General features: G+C 49.3%; 1 protein-coding gene across 1 annotated transcript; it reads right to left on the reverse strand.

Annotated features, from left to right (window-relative positions):
- Positions 1–14,154: 14,154 nt before the first annotated feature.
- On the reverse strand, positions 14,155–15,568 carry LOC137817700 (zinc finger BED domain-containing protein RICESLEEPER 3-like). Its single transcript, XM_090303348.1, has 3 exons — positions 14,777–15,568; positions 14,370–14,688; positions 14,155–14,261 (listed from the first exon to the last, which is right to left on the reverse strand). The coding sequence occupies exons 1-3, from the start codon at positions 15,566–15,568 to the stop codon at positions 14,155–14,157; spliced, it is 1,218 nt and encodes a 405-aa protein (XP_090159474.1).
- Positions 15,569–15,685: the final 117 nt, after the last annotated feature.

A 15,685-nucleotide genomic window follows, 5' to 3' on the forward strand; every position in this document is an offset into this window, starting at 1 on the left:
CGCCTATCCTGTTAAGCGTGGGCCTTCCCAACAGGATGTTGTATGCCGAAGGAGCGTTTACAATGAGGTACTTGATTTTCTCCGTCCTCGAACCAGCCTCATCTGTAAACGTGGTTCTCAACTCAAGGTACCCCCTGACCTCCACTTGGTCACCAGCGAACCCATATAGGCACCCTCCATAGGGCCTTAGCTGGTCAAGGGGCAGCTCCAGCTGCGTGAAAGTCGGCCAGAACATCACGTCTGCCGAGCTTCCCTGGTCCACCAGAACTCTGTGAACCTTCCTTCCCGCCGTAATCAACGAAATGACTATGGGATCGTTGTCATGGGGCACAACGTCCCGGAGATCCTGCTTGGTGAACGTAATGTCCACCTCCGGCGAGTGATCTTCAAACATATCCACTGTCATCACCGACCGCGCGTACTTCTTCCTTTGCGACGCGGTGCATCCACCACCTGAGAAGCCTCTTGCAATGGTGTGGATTTCCCCGTGGATAGGCATCTCGTGTTGCTGGGCTTCTCCACCCGCTGGCTGGGAACTCGACGCTCCCCCCGTCCTCCTGTCCAGCAGATAGTCATTTAGGAACCCGCTCTTAACCAGATCATCGAGCTGATACCCTAAGGACAAACACAAGTCCAAAGTGTGGCCAAAGCCCTGGTGAAACTCACACCAGGCGTCTGGCTTTGGTCCCAGCACCTTGTCGCCCACCTTCTCGGGCGCTTTCAACCTAGCAGATATATTGGGAATGGCGATCAGGTCCGCCAGTCCCATAACAAACTTGTGCTTAGGCGGGCGATTGTATTCCCGGCGTGCTGGTTGCTGGCGTCCCTGGCCCCTCCCCTTGTTCCTCCTATCATAAGGATGGCGAGTCCTCTGGTCCTTCCTGGCCGCCGCCGCTGTCTCCAGCACCCTTTGCGGCTGGATCCTGGTCTGGGCGCGTGGCCTAGCGGGAGCCACACTCCCTCTCTTCTCGGCGACCTCACTCTCGTCGGCGATGTGAGCCACCGCAAGTCGCCTGACCTCAACAAACGTTGCAGGGTGAGCCCTGATCAAGGCCTCGCAGAATGGTCCCGGCAGCACGCCCTTCTTGAATGCATAGACCAGCATTTCTTCATCCTTAGCCGGCGATCTGACCATCTGCGCTCCAAAGCGATTCAGGTAGTCTCTGAGGGACTCTCCCTGGTACTGCCTTATATCAAACAAATCATAAGACACCCTGGGCGGTGCCTTGTTCACGATGTATTGCTCGACGAAAACCTTCGAGAACTGCTGAAAATTGGTTATGTGACCGTTATGTAGGCTCACAAACCACTCCAACGCCGTTCCCTGGAGCGTGCTCACGAACATCTTGCAATACACGGCGTCTGACCCTCCCGACAGCATCATCTGCGTATGGAACGTGGTTAGATGAGCCTCTGGATCCTCCACGCCGGTAAAGACAGCCTTGACAGGGACCAGGCTCGTAGGAATAGGCGTGTCAGTAATCGCTTGAGCGAAAGGCATAGGAAAAACGCGAGGTGGCGACGACGGTGCGACCTCTTCAGCAATAGGACGCCCTTGCTGCTCCTGAAGAGCTTGACGCAGCTCCTCAGTCACCTTGGTAAGTTCATCATTCCTGGCCCGAGAGGCGGCCAGGTCCTCATGCATTCGCGCCTGCTCTATGCGCGAGGCTTCCACAATCGCCTGCAACGAGCGCATAATATCTACCATCTGCGCCATGGTCATGGCGGCGTCGCCTTCAGCAGCGACAGGCGCCACGGGGCTTGAACGATTGCTTCTCATTTTTCTCATGAACTTCAGCGAATCACAGAATGCAGCGAGCAACACTTACTTCAGCTACGATCGACTCAGCGATCACTCGAAAAAAACTGTGCGAAACTCCGCAAGAAAATTCAAGAACACCGCAACCTCCAAAGAAACCACTGCTCTTCCCACGGATAACTAATCGAGCGAAAGAACTCAACTCCACCGAACAAACTACGCGTAAACAGCAGGAAAACCTCCCTTCTCCGATCGAAAACCCAAACGAACGGTACAAAACGCGAATTCACCGAACAAACTTCAAGCAAACAGCGAACGATGGTTGCACCAACACATAACCACGCAGAAAACTTCGAAAACCTTCAAGAACTCACGCTGTGGGTGGGAGCAAGTTTTACACGGCCCCACGGTGGGCGCCTGATGATCCTGCCTGTTGACCGGAACGCTGGAAACTGCCTCGTCAAAGGATCGACGTGAGCACCGCTTCAAACCTCCGTTCCTCTTCGAGATCCACCTCAAGAACCTGCAAAGGAACAGAACGGCGCCGCTGCGGCTGATCGCACTCCAACGCCCAAGTCAGTGACCGAATCACCAAATACTAAGAGAACAGGAACCGTGCAAATTCTCTCTCACAGTGTGCTCTAGAACTCGCAAGCGTAAAGAGTATAATCTGAACGTGCGTACCTCAGAAAGTTCGTTGTGAACTCTTATATACCTGGTTACTTTCTCTCTCCTGGCAGTTACAGACTTGGACACGTGGCTCGCATCTAGTCGTACACGTGCCTTCATCTGGAGCCTCCTTGACTTGGGCGCTGCTTCTACTCTCGTTTTGCTAAGTTACCTATGCATGGTACTGCCCAGTACATAGCTAACTTTGGAGCGCGATCTCTACTGGAACTGGCGAGTTAGGGTGCCTTCGTACACCTTCCCTGTGGTCTCGCCGGCCGCCTTCATAATCTGCACCAACTTCATCTCTGGCGATGTGCTTTCTCTGGCGATCTCCAATCACTAGGTCGCCTGAGCTTACATCTGGCGACTTCATCTTTAACACGGTGATCGCCGGTTCTGGTATGCTGGAGATCGGAGCACGCCAACTTAATAACTGGCGACTTCACGAGCCCCCCGACTTCCTTCCCTTCTGCCAACCTGGCGCCTTATCAACACGCCTATACTGTAGCTGGATGCCACGTCATCACTTCCGACTACCAGGGCGGTACAGTTTCCAAGTTTCCAACTTTCCAGAATTCTTGTATTTTGCAGATGATTTGCTTCCAATTCTGTTTCTAAGATATTGTAGATTTTATTTTCTCTTTCTTCTTCTCAAAATTTGTTTCTTGTTTTGGTTCAAGAAGCAACTTGGACTTTTGCATATTTGGCCCATTCACAAAGGTAGATGCTTCCTTAGGATAATTTACTTTAAAACACAAAAATAATAGTTAAGGCCAAATAAACCCAACTATAAGAATATTAATTAAAACAATGGATTTATTTATTATTATAGTCCAATAATCTATAATTAAGGCTATTGTGTGTGAATAAATATATGTTCATCAATAGCCTTGCTTTCAAACAAAATACACAAGTTTTACACATTTTGAAATCAAAGTGAGATTGAGATTAGTTTTGAAAGAAGTTTTCAAAAGTTTGCAAGATTGTTGTTTAGCTTTGCACTGGTACAAGATTTGATCATAAGACTACCTGGTTTATGTAATCTCAGGTGTTTTCTATTCCTTTCATGATTCTTGTAATTGTACTTTCATAAACTTGTAAGTGTGTGTGAAATCCTACAAAGTTAGAGGGTGTTCTAACTTGAGGTGTGTAGTTGCAAAGAGGGTGAGTGGGTCTTGTGGTTTTCAAGGTCACCTCTTTGTGGTTGTGTTGTTGTAACTTGTAAGTGATTACTAGTGAAACCCAGTGGTTGTTCTAGGAACTGGATGTAGCTCAAGGTTGAGTGAACCAGTATAAAATTGACTGTATAAATCTCTCTCTCTAACTCCTTATAACTGTTTGTTTTAATTCTGCTTTTGCTGCTTATATTGATCATGTCGCCAACTCCAACGTGGAGGAATCGCTTTGTCGCTTCCTTACCCCGCCTATGCAACTGTGCTATCCGCAAGAGTGCTCGTAGAACCTTCTCCAGGAACTTCAAACGCAACCTGCAAAACACACAGACGGCGCCTCTGGCGGCCGTTTGCACTCCGACGCTCAAGTTAGGTCACAGAATCACCAAAAAAAATAATGTGTGTCTATCTCTCTCTGATTCTCTCTTTTTATTCTCTCTCTGTGTCTGTGCCTAACAAAATTCTGCTACGCTATTCTCTGCGTGTGTCAGAATTCTGTTATGCTTTTGTGCGAAAACGTACCACAATCAGTGAAGACGTGGGTGTCTGCGTTTTCTGTGTGTACCTTTCACGACACGGAGTGCACCTTTATCTTGGCCGCGCCCCTTTCAGATGCTGCCACGTGGAGGCATGCAACTCACATCTAACCGTACACGTGCCACTACCTGAAGGGCTCTTAGCGCATCTCTTTGTGCGCCTAAGTTATTCCCTTGCGGAGTAACTTAGCGCGCTTCTTCCATCTGGGTAAATCGAACACTCCCAGGAGAACGCCAGGTGTGGCTGGACTAGGCACACTCACCAAGCATTGCTCTCTGCATACACGATTTCCCCTTCACGATGTCAGGCACGTAATGGGTTAAGAGAGTCACTAATCACTGAATGGTTTACTAACTCCCTCAGGCCACTCTCGTGCACGATTCTACCGGCGAGGAGCTCCTCTTTCTCTGAGGTATGATCATGTGAGGTCCATGCGTAACGCTCTCGCTGGGAATCTCAGTCCCAGTTTAACTGCGTGTAACACGAAACCCCGATGACCATGCACCCAATGACTGATCGATGCTCTATTGCTTCTCGCGTTCTCCCCCGGGTGTTTATCTTGGAATTGATATGTCGGTGGCCACTCGGTTACTGACCACCAATCACCATACCGGGTGATCTCCTCCCTGATTTCTCCGCCACCTGATCCACGTGTCACCCTGCGGGTGGTCCACGTGGTTATCTATTGCGGAACGTCATCGACTACCGATGACCGACCGGATCACAAGCCCCCTAGTCTCGAGCTGTGAACTCGTTCTCAGCGAAGAGACTAAGTGGTCGTGCTCTCGGTCCACGTGGCAAGTGGGGTCACATCACGTGCCACCTCACGTGTTGCCTTTTGACGTTATGACTTCCTCCCTTAATCTCGCGACACGTGGACGCATCAACGGCCAGCGTGGAGTGTCGCTAACGCTTCCCTTATTCAAATAGGCGTGCGCTCTCACTGTTTCATCATCTTCTTCAATACTCCAACTCTCAGACACTTCAAATCTCCTCTCTGCGCGCCCAACTTGCTTCGAGCTTTCTACCTCAAGACCTTCCGCGATCATCTAAAGGTATGACTTTTCTCCTTCCTTGGTCCATTTAGGTTCCTTTCACCGATTGCATTCATCTCTTTCACTACCATGCATTCATCTTCTCTGTTTTTCTTCTTCTCAACCCGCGCAAGGGTTTTTTGCGTTTCTCACTTCGCTTTCTACTTCTCCCTCTTCCTCTTCTTCGCCTGGACCTTTCTTTCTTCTTCCCTTCCTCTGTTTTTCACCGAACCATTCATCATTCCCTCTTCTTCCGTTCATCTGACCTTTTGCTTTCCTCCATTGCAGTTACCTCGCAATGGCTCGCTTGAAGCAAACTGCTCGCATCGTTGCCTCCTCCTCTGGTGCACAGCCTTCAGCAAGTGCACCAGTGTCACCTCCACCTGATGCAGCTCCCTATCAGGACTACGCCAAGGTCTACGACTGGGCTCCCCTGGCATTGCTGGCCGAAACTTCCACTCAACTACCTAAAGGCCATCTCAAGACCCTTCTGAGCAACGACCCTGATGAGCCCTCTTGCGCCATCGACAGGGAGAACGACTTCAACGTTCGCATACGCATTCCTCCTCGAGGGATGCCAATCTGTGTGGGCGATAGGGCTACCAATGGGGTGCCCTTCACCTTCATATATTCCGCCATCTTCAAAAGGTTGAAGTTGCGCTTGCCCTTCACCTTCTTTGAGAAGGAGCTGATGATGGAGCTGAACGTAGCCCCTTGCCAACTCCACCCGAATGCCTGGGCTTTCATACGGGCATTCGAGATCCTCTGCAACTACTTCGGGCACAACGCCTCAGTAGACGTCTTCCTACATTTCTTCAAGGCGAAGAACCCTGGGGATAGGTCATGGGTCAGCCTGAATGGAGTTGCTGGACGAGTGATCTTGGGCCTGTACCAGCAATCGTTCAAAGATTGGAAGGGCAGGTTCTACATGATCTCTGCTACTCAGCAAAGCCCAACGCTGCTCGAGGGGTTTCCCCTCTATTGGGTTCCTGGAGTCGAGTTTAAGAAACCCCGGGGCCTTGAAGCCATGGCCCCCTACGAGCGCGAGCTGTGTAGGTTGCTCCTAGGGGCAAAATATTGTTGAAGATTAAACCCAACAAATATAACTCGGCCCTTCTCATCAAACACGAGTTTGACGTGGTGTCTCTGAAGAAGTACATAGGTAGGCTCTTCTTCCTGCACCCCTTAGAATACTTGCACACCCTCATGCATACTTGCATAACATTTTATCAACTTGCATAATTATGCCATCTAACTCTTCTTTTTACCCTTGATGCAGACATGACTTCAGGGAAAGATAGGAGGAGGGCATTACTGGAGCTTCCCCATCGCAGCTCCCCCTCTCTCGGTCGCGCCAGCTGAAGGCCTCGAGCCAGAGAAGAAAAGAAGAAGGCTAGTAAAGGCCTTTCCCACAACTGTGGCGGTCGCTGCTGATCCTACCCCCTCAACCGAGGAGGAGAGTTTTGGATCTCCTCTCATACATCGCAAGAGGAAACACCAAGAGGTTGGGGGGGCTTCGTCTCTCAGGCCTGAGGAAATTGAAGTGGTACAGATCGAGGAGGGTTCACCCCCACCTCCTCCTACCCAACCTGCCTCAGCACCAACTTTCTCTCCCTCCCCTCAGCGCCTACCATCTCCGACGCCTCAAACTCTGTCTCCAACATCACTTCCACCTGCACCCCCAGCGGGCCAAGCTATTGGTCAACCCACTCCTCCTGCTGGGAGTGATTATGCCCATTCAGGGGGTCTCTCAAGACTTCCTGCATCACCACCACCGCCAACCTCTGCTGCTATTGCTGAAGGTGGTGAGGCCAGCTCACAGCCAAGCAGCTCTGGCACTAGCAATGAGAATTTCAGTCGGGTCATTGCCTTGGTCTGACATTTCATACGCAACCGTGAGCTTCTCGAGTGGAGTGGGCAGGAGGTGGACATGCACTTGGCCAAGCAGATAGTGCTTTCCCTAGAGTTTTCCACCCAGCACCGCAAGCAATTAGTCCTGGAGAAGAGGATCAAGGAGCTTGAGCACGACAAGGAGTCACTGCAGAGTGACTTTGAGGCTGCCCAAGGGTCCGTAGACCTGATGAGGGACATGGTGGAGAAGTCCAGGAAAGAGTACCTATCGCAGGTCCAAGAGACCATCAAGACTGAGATTTTGATGGGACAAGCTGTCAACGCTCTGGACAGCGAAGTGGTGGAGCTGAGGAGCAAGGTAATCAACTTGGAGGCTGAGACTTCCTTCCTACGCCAACTGAACTCACAACTAGCGGGGGATCTCAAGTCCACCAAGGAGGAGGCCACTAAAGGGGGGAGGAAACTTGAGAAGGCAGTGGACGAGCTTTCTGCGATGAAGGTCGAGCTTGCCGAAGCAAAGGGCAAACTGGGAGAAGCTGCCTCTTCCATTGCTTCCCTCACCATTGAGAAGAACGCCTTGGAGACGTCAAAGCAAAAGCTGGAAGCTGACAACGCCGAACTTATGAACGTGGGTGCTGACGCCCTTGCTGATGGGTTCGAGTTGGCATTCGAGCAGATTCGTTGCGTTCTTCCTGACGTGGACCAATCGCAGTTCAGCATCTACCACGAAGTGGTAGATGGCAAGCTCATTCCTCCTTCTTAAGTTTTCTTCTTGTAATTTCATATTTCTGCATAATTCCTGTACTTGAAACTTGTGTAAACCTTTGGTGTGAATACATACTTGTTTCAGCTATATGCTTCTTCTCTCGTACCTTCTTAAGCTTCACCTTTCTTTTTGCACACGACTAACTGTTAACTAGCTTAGGTTTAGCGCAATCTGTACTCTTTGATCTTGGCCTCTACCTTGATCACGACTAACTACTCCCTTAGCTTTGTCTTTAACAGTTCTTATGCATAGCTTCGTGCTAGACAACTGACTAGGCATAGCCTGGCTGCTTCGGCTTGTTGTGTAAGAACTTGTTTGGAAAAGCTTCCTCCGACAAGGCACTACGCACTAGCATCCACCGACAACTCATCAGTCATCGTTCTTCGGTCTTCACCTTGCTTCTTCGTCGCTCTAGCGCTAAGTGCATAGAGGACTTTGACATCGATCGTCACAAGTGATGCCTTGTTTGGGGGAAGAAGAGTGTTTCTCGATAGCCCCTCTTATCTTCCCCAAGGACATCAACCTTGAGCGGATCGGGTCGTTCTTTCCCTTCATCACTCCTGGGGTGAGAAGGGTTTAAACTAAGGGCTTTACTGGGCCAATATTGGTATATGCCAAGTGGGTAAGGACGTTTGTCGAAATCCTTCCTTTCCCTCTTTTGGTCTTACTAGCACCCCTGGCTTTTCGAACCCTAGTCGCCTGCACTCACACCTGGGGTGAGGAGGACTTAGATTAGCGCCCATATTCGCGCCTAGGGCGAATAAGGCCTAACCGATCACCTACACTCGCGCCTGGGGCGAGGAGGATTTTAAGTCGAAAACTCTCGCACACTTGATATGCTGATAATCTTTTCATTGGGTGGCCTCGTTAAAAACCCTCCTTAGGGAAAAGAGTGCCCCCTTATCTGTTCAACTGTTTTCATTTTATACACTAATTGTGTCTTTAGCGCGAGAACGCAACTACTTTACAACTTAACTGAAATAAAATTTCAAGTGGGTGGCGTTCCACGTTCTGGGGATTGCTCATCCCTCCAGAGTTTCCAGCCGATAAGCTCCATTCTCTAATGCCTCAACCACTCTGTATGGACCTGTCCACTTTGGAAACAACTTGTTTTCCATCTCATTCTTATGCGCCTTTCTCATCACCAGATCACCTTCCTGGAAGCGCCTGAGCCTCACCTTGGAGTTGTGCCTCCGTTCTACTCTTCTCTTGACGGCTTCAGCACTAACTCTGGCTTCTTCTCGCACTTCGTCCAGTAGGTCGAGATTCACCTTTCGCTCTTCGTTGGATTCTTCGGCAATGAAATTCAAAAATCTGGGGGAGCTCTCCTATATCTCCACGGGAATCATAGCATCTGTCCCGTAGACAAGGCTAAAGGGTGTCTCATGGGTGCTGGACTGTGAAGTGGTATGGTAGGACCATACGATTCTAGGGACCTCCTCTGCCCATTTTCCTTTAGCTTTCTCTAGTCTTCGCTTCAGCCCCCTGAGCAGTACTCGGTTGGCTGACTCCACCTGCCCATTGGTTTGTGGGTGTTCCACCGAGGCGAAAACCTGTTGTATCTTTAACTCCTCGCACATCTTCCTTAGCTGATGACTTGTGAACTGGGTGCCATTGTCGGAGACCAGCCTCTTGGGTACTCCGAAACGGCAGACAATGTTCTTCCAGACAAAGTGCTCGACTTTCTGTGCGGTGATGTGCGCGACTGGTTCTGCCTCCACCCACTTGGTGAAATACTCGATGGCCACGATGAGGAACTTCATCTGCCTTATCGCCAGGGGAAAGGGTCCTAGGATGTCGATTCCCCATGTGTGAAATGGCCATGGGCTATGGATGGACTTCAACTCCTCGAATTGTACACTTGAAGTACCTGGTTTTCTGACACGAACGCTCGCGGTACCTTCAAGGTTTCCTGAATGACGGTCCTCTGTTTTCCCCCCTTGCCTGAGCTGGCCAGCTTGGCAAGCAGGTCTGCTCTGGCATTTTGCTCTCTCGGCACATGAATTAGTTCAAACTCGGTGAAGGACGTCTTCAGGAGCCGTACGTATTCCAGGTAAGCTGCCATCTGGGGATCTTTCGCCTGGAACTCCCCTGTAACTTGCCCGGTGACTAGCAAAGAGTCACTCTTGGCAACCAGACTTCTTGCTCCCATTTCTCTTGCTAGCAACATTCCTGCGATCAGGGCTTCATACTCCGCCTGATTGTTGCTAGCTTTGAAGGCAAAGAGGAGGGACTGCTCGATCAGCACTCCGTTCGTGCCTTCCAAAATGATCCCAGCGCCGCTCCCCTGCTGATTGGAAGAGCCATCCACTGATAATACCCATCGGAAGTCTAACCCTTTTGAAGGTGTCGCGACCGACGACAGCTTGACCACAAAGTCGGCGAACACCTGCCCCTTTATCGGTCCTCGGGGCTCGTACTGAATGTCGAACTCTGACAATTCCACCGCCCACTTGACCATCCTTCCCGCTACGTCTGGTTTCTTTAGCACCTTTTCGATGGGCAGATCTGTCATTACCACCACTGTGAAGCTGTGGAAATAATGCCTGAGTCTTCTTGCTGAAAATACTACCGTCAGGGCAGCCTTCTCGAGGGCTTGGTACCTTGTTTCAGGGCCTTGCAGTACCTTACTCACAAAGTACACAGGCCTCTGGACCTGATCTTGCTCTTGCACCAGGACTGAACTGACTGCTCTCTCCGTCACAGCAAAGTATAGACGAAGAGGGGTGCCCACTTGTGGTTTACGCAAGACCGGTGGGCTTGCCAGGTACTCCTTCAACTTGATGAAGGCTTCCTCGCACTCCTGTGTCCAGAGGAATCTGCTGTTGCGCTTAAGACACTGGAAGTACGGATGACCTTTCTCCCCTCCAGCGGACATAAACCGGGATAATGCTGCCAGCCGACCGGTGAGTTGTTGCACCTCCTTCACCGTCGTTGGACTCCTCATTGCCACGATTGCTGCGCATTTCTCTGGATTAGCCTCGATTCCACGCTTTGTCAGGAGGAAACCCAAGAACTTCCCTGCCTCCACGCCGAAAATACATTTCTCAGGGTTGAGCTTCAACCTGTACCTGGCGATGGTGGTGAATAATTCCTCCAGATCGGCCACGTGATGCTCCTTCTCTCGGGATGTGACCACCATGTCATCTACATATGCATGCACGTTTCTTCTGAGCATAGGCGAGAGCACCCTATCCATAAGTCGCTGATAGGTAGCCCCCGCATTCTTCAGCCCGAACGGCATTACCTTGTAGCAGTAGCAAGACCGTTCAGTCATGAATGCTGTCTTGCATTCATCCCTGGGGTGCATTCTGATCTGGTTGTATCCTGAGAATGCATCCAAGAAACTGAGTAGCTTCCCCCCTGATGCGCTATCCACCAGAGCGTCTATACTGGGTAGAGGGTAGGAATCTTTGGGGCATGCCTTGTTGAGGTCAGGGAAGTCCACGCACATCCTCCACTTGCCGTTTGGCTTCTGAACCAGTACCACGTTCGCTAGCCACTCTAGGTACTGGATCTCCCTGATGTGCCCTGCGGCCAGGAGCTTTTGCGCTTCGTTGTGGATAACTTTCCTCTTCTCTTCGTTGAACTTCCTTCGCCTCTGACGCACAGGTCAGACTTTAGGATCCATCGACAGGCGATGGCAAAGGAAGTCAGGGTCGATTCCTGGCATGTCAGATGCTGACCATGCGAACGCGCCCATGTGCTTCTCGATCACCCCGGCGATCAGCCCTCGTTCTTCTTCGCCGAGCGATCCTCCCAACTTGAACTTTTTCCCCTTTATATCTACTTCTACCCACCCCTCAGCTGGGTGGGGTCTTCTCTCGCTGGCGATGACCGCCCTCGCGATCCCTGACTCGCGAGGAGTGATCATGCCCTCCTCCTCTGATTCCACCTGAGCTACCTGGGAGCCCCCCCAGCGTAGCAGCCTCCATCTCCTGATCGCCACGCGTTCCCCTAACCACCGATCGCTCTTCGAGCACACCTGGTGGTGGTGTTGAGGTGACATGGCATATGCTCCTTTTCTGTCTGAGGCTGTTCATATAACAGCGCCTAGCCTCAGCCTGATCTGACTTGATGGTTATTACGGTCCCCTCCATCGACGGCAGCTTCAGCTTCATGTGCCTCGTCGATGGCACAGCACCCAACCTATTGAGTGTTGGCCTTCCCAGCAAGATGTTGTACGCAGAAGGGGCGTTCACCACCAAGTACCTTATCTTTTCAGTGCGGGCTGTTTTTCCATCGGTGAACGTCGTCCTCAGCTCAATGTACCCCCGCACCTCTACCTGATCCCCTGCAAAGCCGTAAAGACATCCGGTATACGGCCTTAGTTGATCGGGGGACAGCTGCAACTTGTTGAACATCGGCCAGAACATGACGTCTGCCGATCTCCCTTGGTCCACGAGCACTCTGTGCACTCTCCTTCCTGCTGTGATGAGGGAGATGACCACAGGATCGTTGTCGTGCGGTATAACGTCCCGTAGATCAGCTTTCTTGAAAGTGATATCTACCTCGGGGAAATGGCCCTCGTCCACCGAGTCCACGGCCATTACCGATCGAGCATACCTTCTTCTTTGTGATGCGGTGCATCCCCCACCGGAGAAGCCCCCCGCAATCGTCTGCACCTCCCCATGCACAGGGATTTCATGCTGCTGTTCTCCTGCCTGGGCCCCCGATGCGCGATCACCCTACGCCTCCCGCAGGTAATCTGCCAGGAACCCAGACTTCACCAACTCCGCCAGCTGGTGTCCCAACGCCAAGCAGGAGTGGAGTGTGTGACCAAAGGCTTGGTGAAACTCACACCACTCGTTCTTTTTCCTCCCTAGTACCTTGTCTGTCTCCTCTGGTACTCGGAGTCTCGCGGCTATGGCAGGAAGGGCGATCAGATCCGCCAACCCTACCATGAAATCGTATCTTGGGGGTGCATTATTCTCCCTTGCACGCCCCCTGCCCTGGTCCTTCCTGGGTGCATAAGGGCGAGGTTTCCCCTGCACCTTCTTTCCCTCCTTTGCCTCATGCACCCTCGTGTGCTGTTGTTGCTTCCCCTGTCCTCCACGCGGCTTCAGCGGTGCAACACTTCCTCTTTTCTCAGAAACCTCTGTCTCTGCCACTATGTGTGCCACCGCGCGTCGCCGGATCTCTGCAAAGGTGCTGGGATGGCTACTGATGAGCGACTCACTGAAGGGACCAGGCAGCACTCCCTTTTTAAACGCATGCACCAACATATCCTCGTCCTTGCTGGGCAATCTAACCACTTGTGCTCCGAAGCGGTTGAGGTAGTCTTTCAGCGACTCACCTTGATATTGGCGTACATCGAACAGATCGTACGACACCACTGAAGGTGCTCTATTAACGATGTACTGCTCAGTGAAAAGCTTCGAAAACTGATGGAAGGACGTGATATGACCCTCTGGCAGACTCACGAACCATTCCATGGCGATTCCACTCAGTGTACTCATGAACATCTTGCAATACACGGCATCTGAGCCCCCAGACAACATCATCTGAGTGTGGAACGCCGTCAGATGCGCTTCTGGATCTTCTACCCCTGTGAACGACGCCTTCACTCCCACTAGGTTGGGAGGTACCATGGTTTGCATGATTTCAGGGGAGAATGGCATAGGGAACGCTCTCGGAGGCGATGGTGGCATTGACATCCCTTCTCCAACTGCGCGTTCCTTCTACGTCTGTAACGTCCTTCTCAGCTCCTCATTAACGCGATTCAGCTCATCATTCCTACTCTGCGATGCAGCCAACTCCGCCTGCATCTTCTCTTGTTCAACTCTCGACGCTGCGACACTGTCCTGCAGCGCACGCATCATCTCCAGGACCTACGCCATTGTCACAGCTCCTTCCTCAGCAGATGGCGCAGGTGATGTTTGTCTTGTTCTCCTCATTTTCTCAGCAAAAACTCAGCAAAACTTTGAGAAAATTCAGAAACTTTGGTGTGGATGGGACCACTAGGGGTGGCAAAGCGGGCTGGCCCGCCCCGCTTTGGCCCGCCCCGCATAGGCCCGCAAAATGCGGGCCGGGTTGGCCCGCCCCGCAAAAATAATGCGGGCCAGTTTTCGTGACCCGCCCCGCATGCGGGCTGGCCCGCGGGCTTGCGGGCTGGCCCGCATAACTTTTATAAATAAAATATTATATATAGATGTAATATGAAATTATGAATTAATCCAACCTGCGGTGTACTAGAAAGTATGACAAACAAATACACCTCACAAATTCTGAAATTGATTGTATAAGGTGGCCAAAAAACAAATACACATCATCAATAGTTTACAAGAGATTTGATGAACTCAAAAACAACACTGAATAAATAAGCAACAATTAACAATCAAGAGCAGTTATCACATCAAACACTTGTTATGCAGTTGCTATTATGTCATCTTCTTCCACTTCAAGAACATTAGATGCAACCTTAGAAGAGCTTTCATCTTCTACTTTTTGATAATTATAATCTTTTCCATCATCTGCATACATTTGAACAATGACAATGAAAGAATGAATTTACCCTCAAAAAATCCATGCTTCCAAAAATAATACAATAACAATAGAATTGGTTAAAATAAATAAATTACCTTCAGAAAATCCATGCTTCCAACTAGAAGTACAAATAATTGCTTCCACATTTTCAGGCAAAAGAGAATTCCTATACTTCTTAAGAATTCGAGAACCAATGCTAAATGCAGATTCTGATGCAACTGTGGTTATAGGAATACTCAACAAATCTCTAGCCATTAAAGCAAGATCCGAAAAACGTTGACTATTATTTTTCCACCACTCTAACACATCCATATGCTCCAAAATATCAAAATCCAAAGTTGGCTCATTCAAATAAGTGTCAAGTTGTGTTTTTCCACTTTGATTAGCTACTTGAAGCTTGCGCATTTTTAATTCCTATTATAGATGTAATAAGTTAGTAACATGGGGCAAGTACAACAAAAACTAAAAAATGAACTGAAGTACATTCAAGTAAGCAACTTACATAAAAAAGACTTGGTTTAGAAGTAGATGGGGATGAAGATTGTCCTTGCTTACACTTTAGAGTATTTGATGTTGTTGCTCTCAAACCTTTGCTAGAATATTCGGCAAAAAGTTTGTATAATTTTTGCTTGATGTTTTCCAATTTCAACTCCCAAGTCAATGAATCAATTTTTTCAAAGCAAAAACTCAATGTTTCTAACTTCATCCTTGGGTCTAAAATTGCACCAAATGCAAGTACAACACTATATTCATCCCAATATTTTTGAAATTTGACTATCATCAATTCAGCCATATTCTTAATTAGTGCATCTTCATCTTTCACATTTTCTATCAACAAGCTTTGAATTTTCCAAACTTGTAAAAAATACAAGTTGGAAGTTGGATAACTTGTAGCAGAAATCAAGGTAGTGATATCATAAAAGGGTAACAAGAACTTACAAATTTTTTCTGCTCTCTGCCAATCTTCCTCTGAAGGGCAATATTTATAAGATTCATCAACCAAGTGCAAACTTCCAAAAACACGTTGATATTTAAGAGCACTTTGAAGCATCAAGTAAGTTGAGTTCCACCTTGTAGGGACATCAAGACACAAACCACATGATGCATCAATATCACTAAACTTTTCCAGACATTGTTTGAATTTCACCATTCTACTCTCTGAACCCCTCACATATTTGATGCTATTTCTAATTTGGTTCAAAGCCTCACCAAGCACCTTTAGTCCTTCTTGAACAATTAAATTTAATATATGTGCACAACAACGAACATGAAAGAATTCACCACCACATATCATTTTTGTAAAAGAAGTTGGCTTCTTAGAGTATTTTGGAGAACATCATTAGTAGAAGCATTATCCAAAGTGATAGAAAATATTTTTTTCTCTCATCCCCAATCTTGTAAAAAATCATAA

Source organism: Phaseolus vulgaris, chromosome 6 (assembly GCF_051622355.1).
Source record: "Phaseolus vulgaris cultivar YP4 chromosome 6, ASM5162235v1, whole genome shotgun sequence".
Classification (NCBI taxonomy): Eukaryota; Viridiplantae; Streptophyta; class Magnoliopsida; order Fabales; family Fabaceae; genus Phaseolus; species Phaseolus vulgaris.

Coding starts and splice junctions, on each gene's coding strand:
- LOC137817700 (XM_090303348.1), bottom strand. CDS start 15,568: ATGATATGTGGTGGTGAATTCTTTCATGTTCGTTGTTGTGCACATATA. Junction 14,689..14,776: donor CTAAACCAAGTCTTTTTTAT/GTAAGTTGCTTA, acceptor CATCTATAATAG/GAATTAAAAATGCGCAAGCT. Junction 14,262..14,369: donor GAAGCATGGATTTTCTGAAG/GTAATTTATTTA, acceptor AAATGTATGCAG/ATGATGGAAAAGATTATAAT.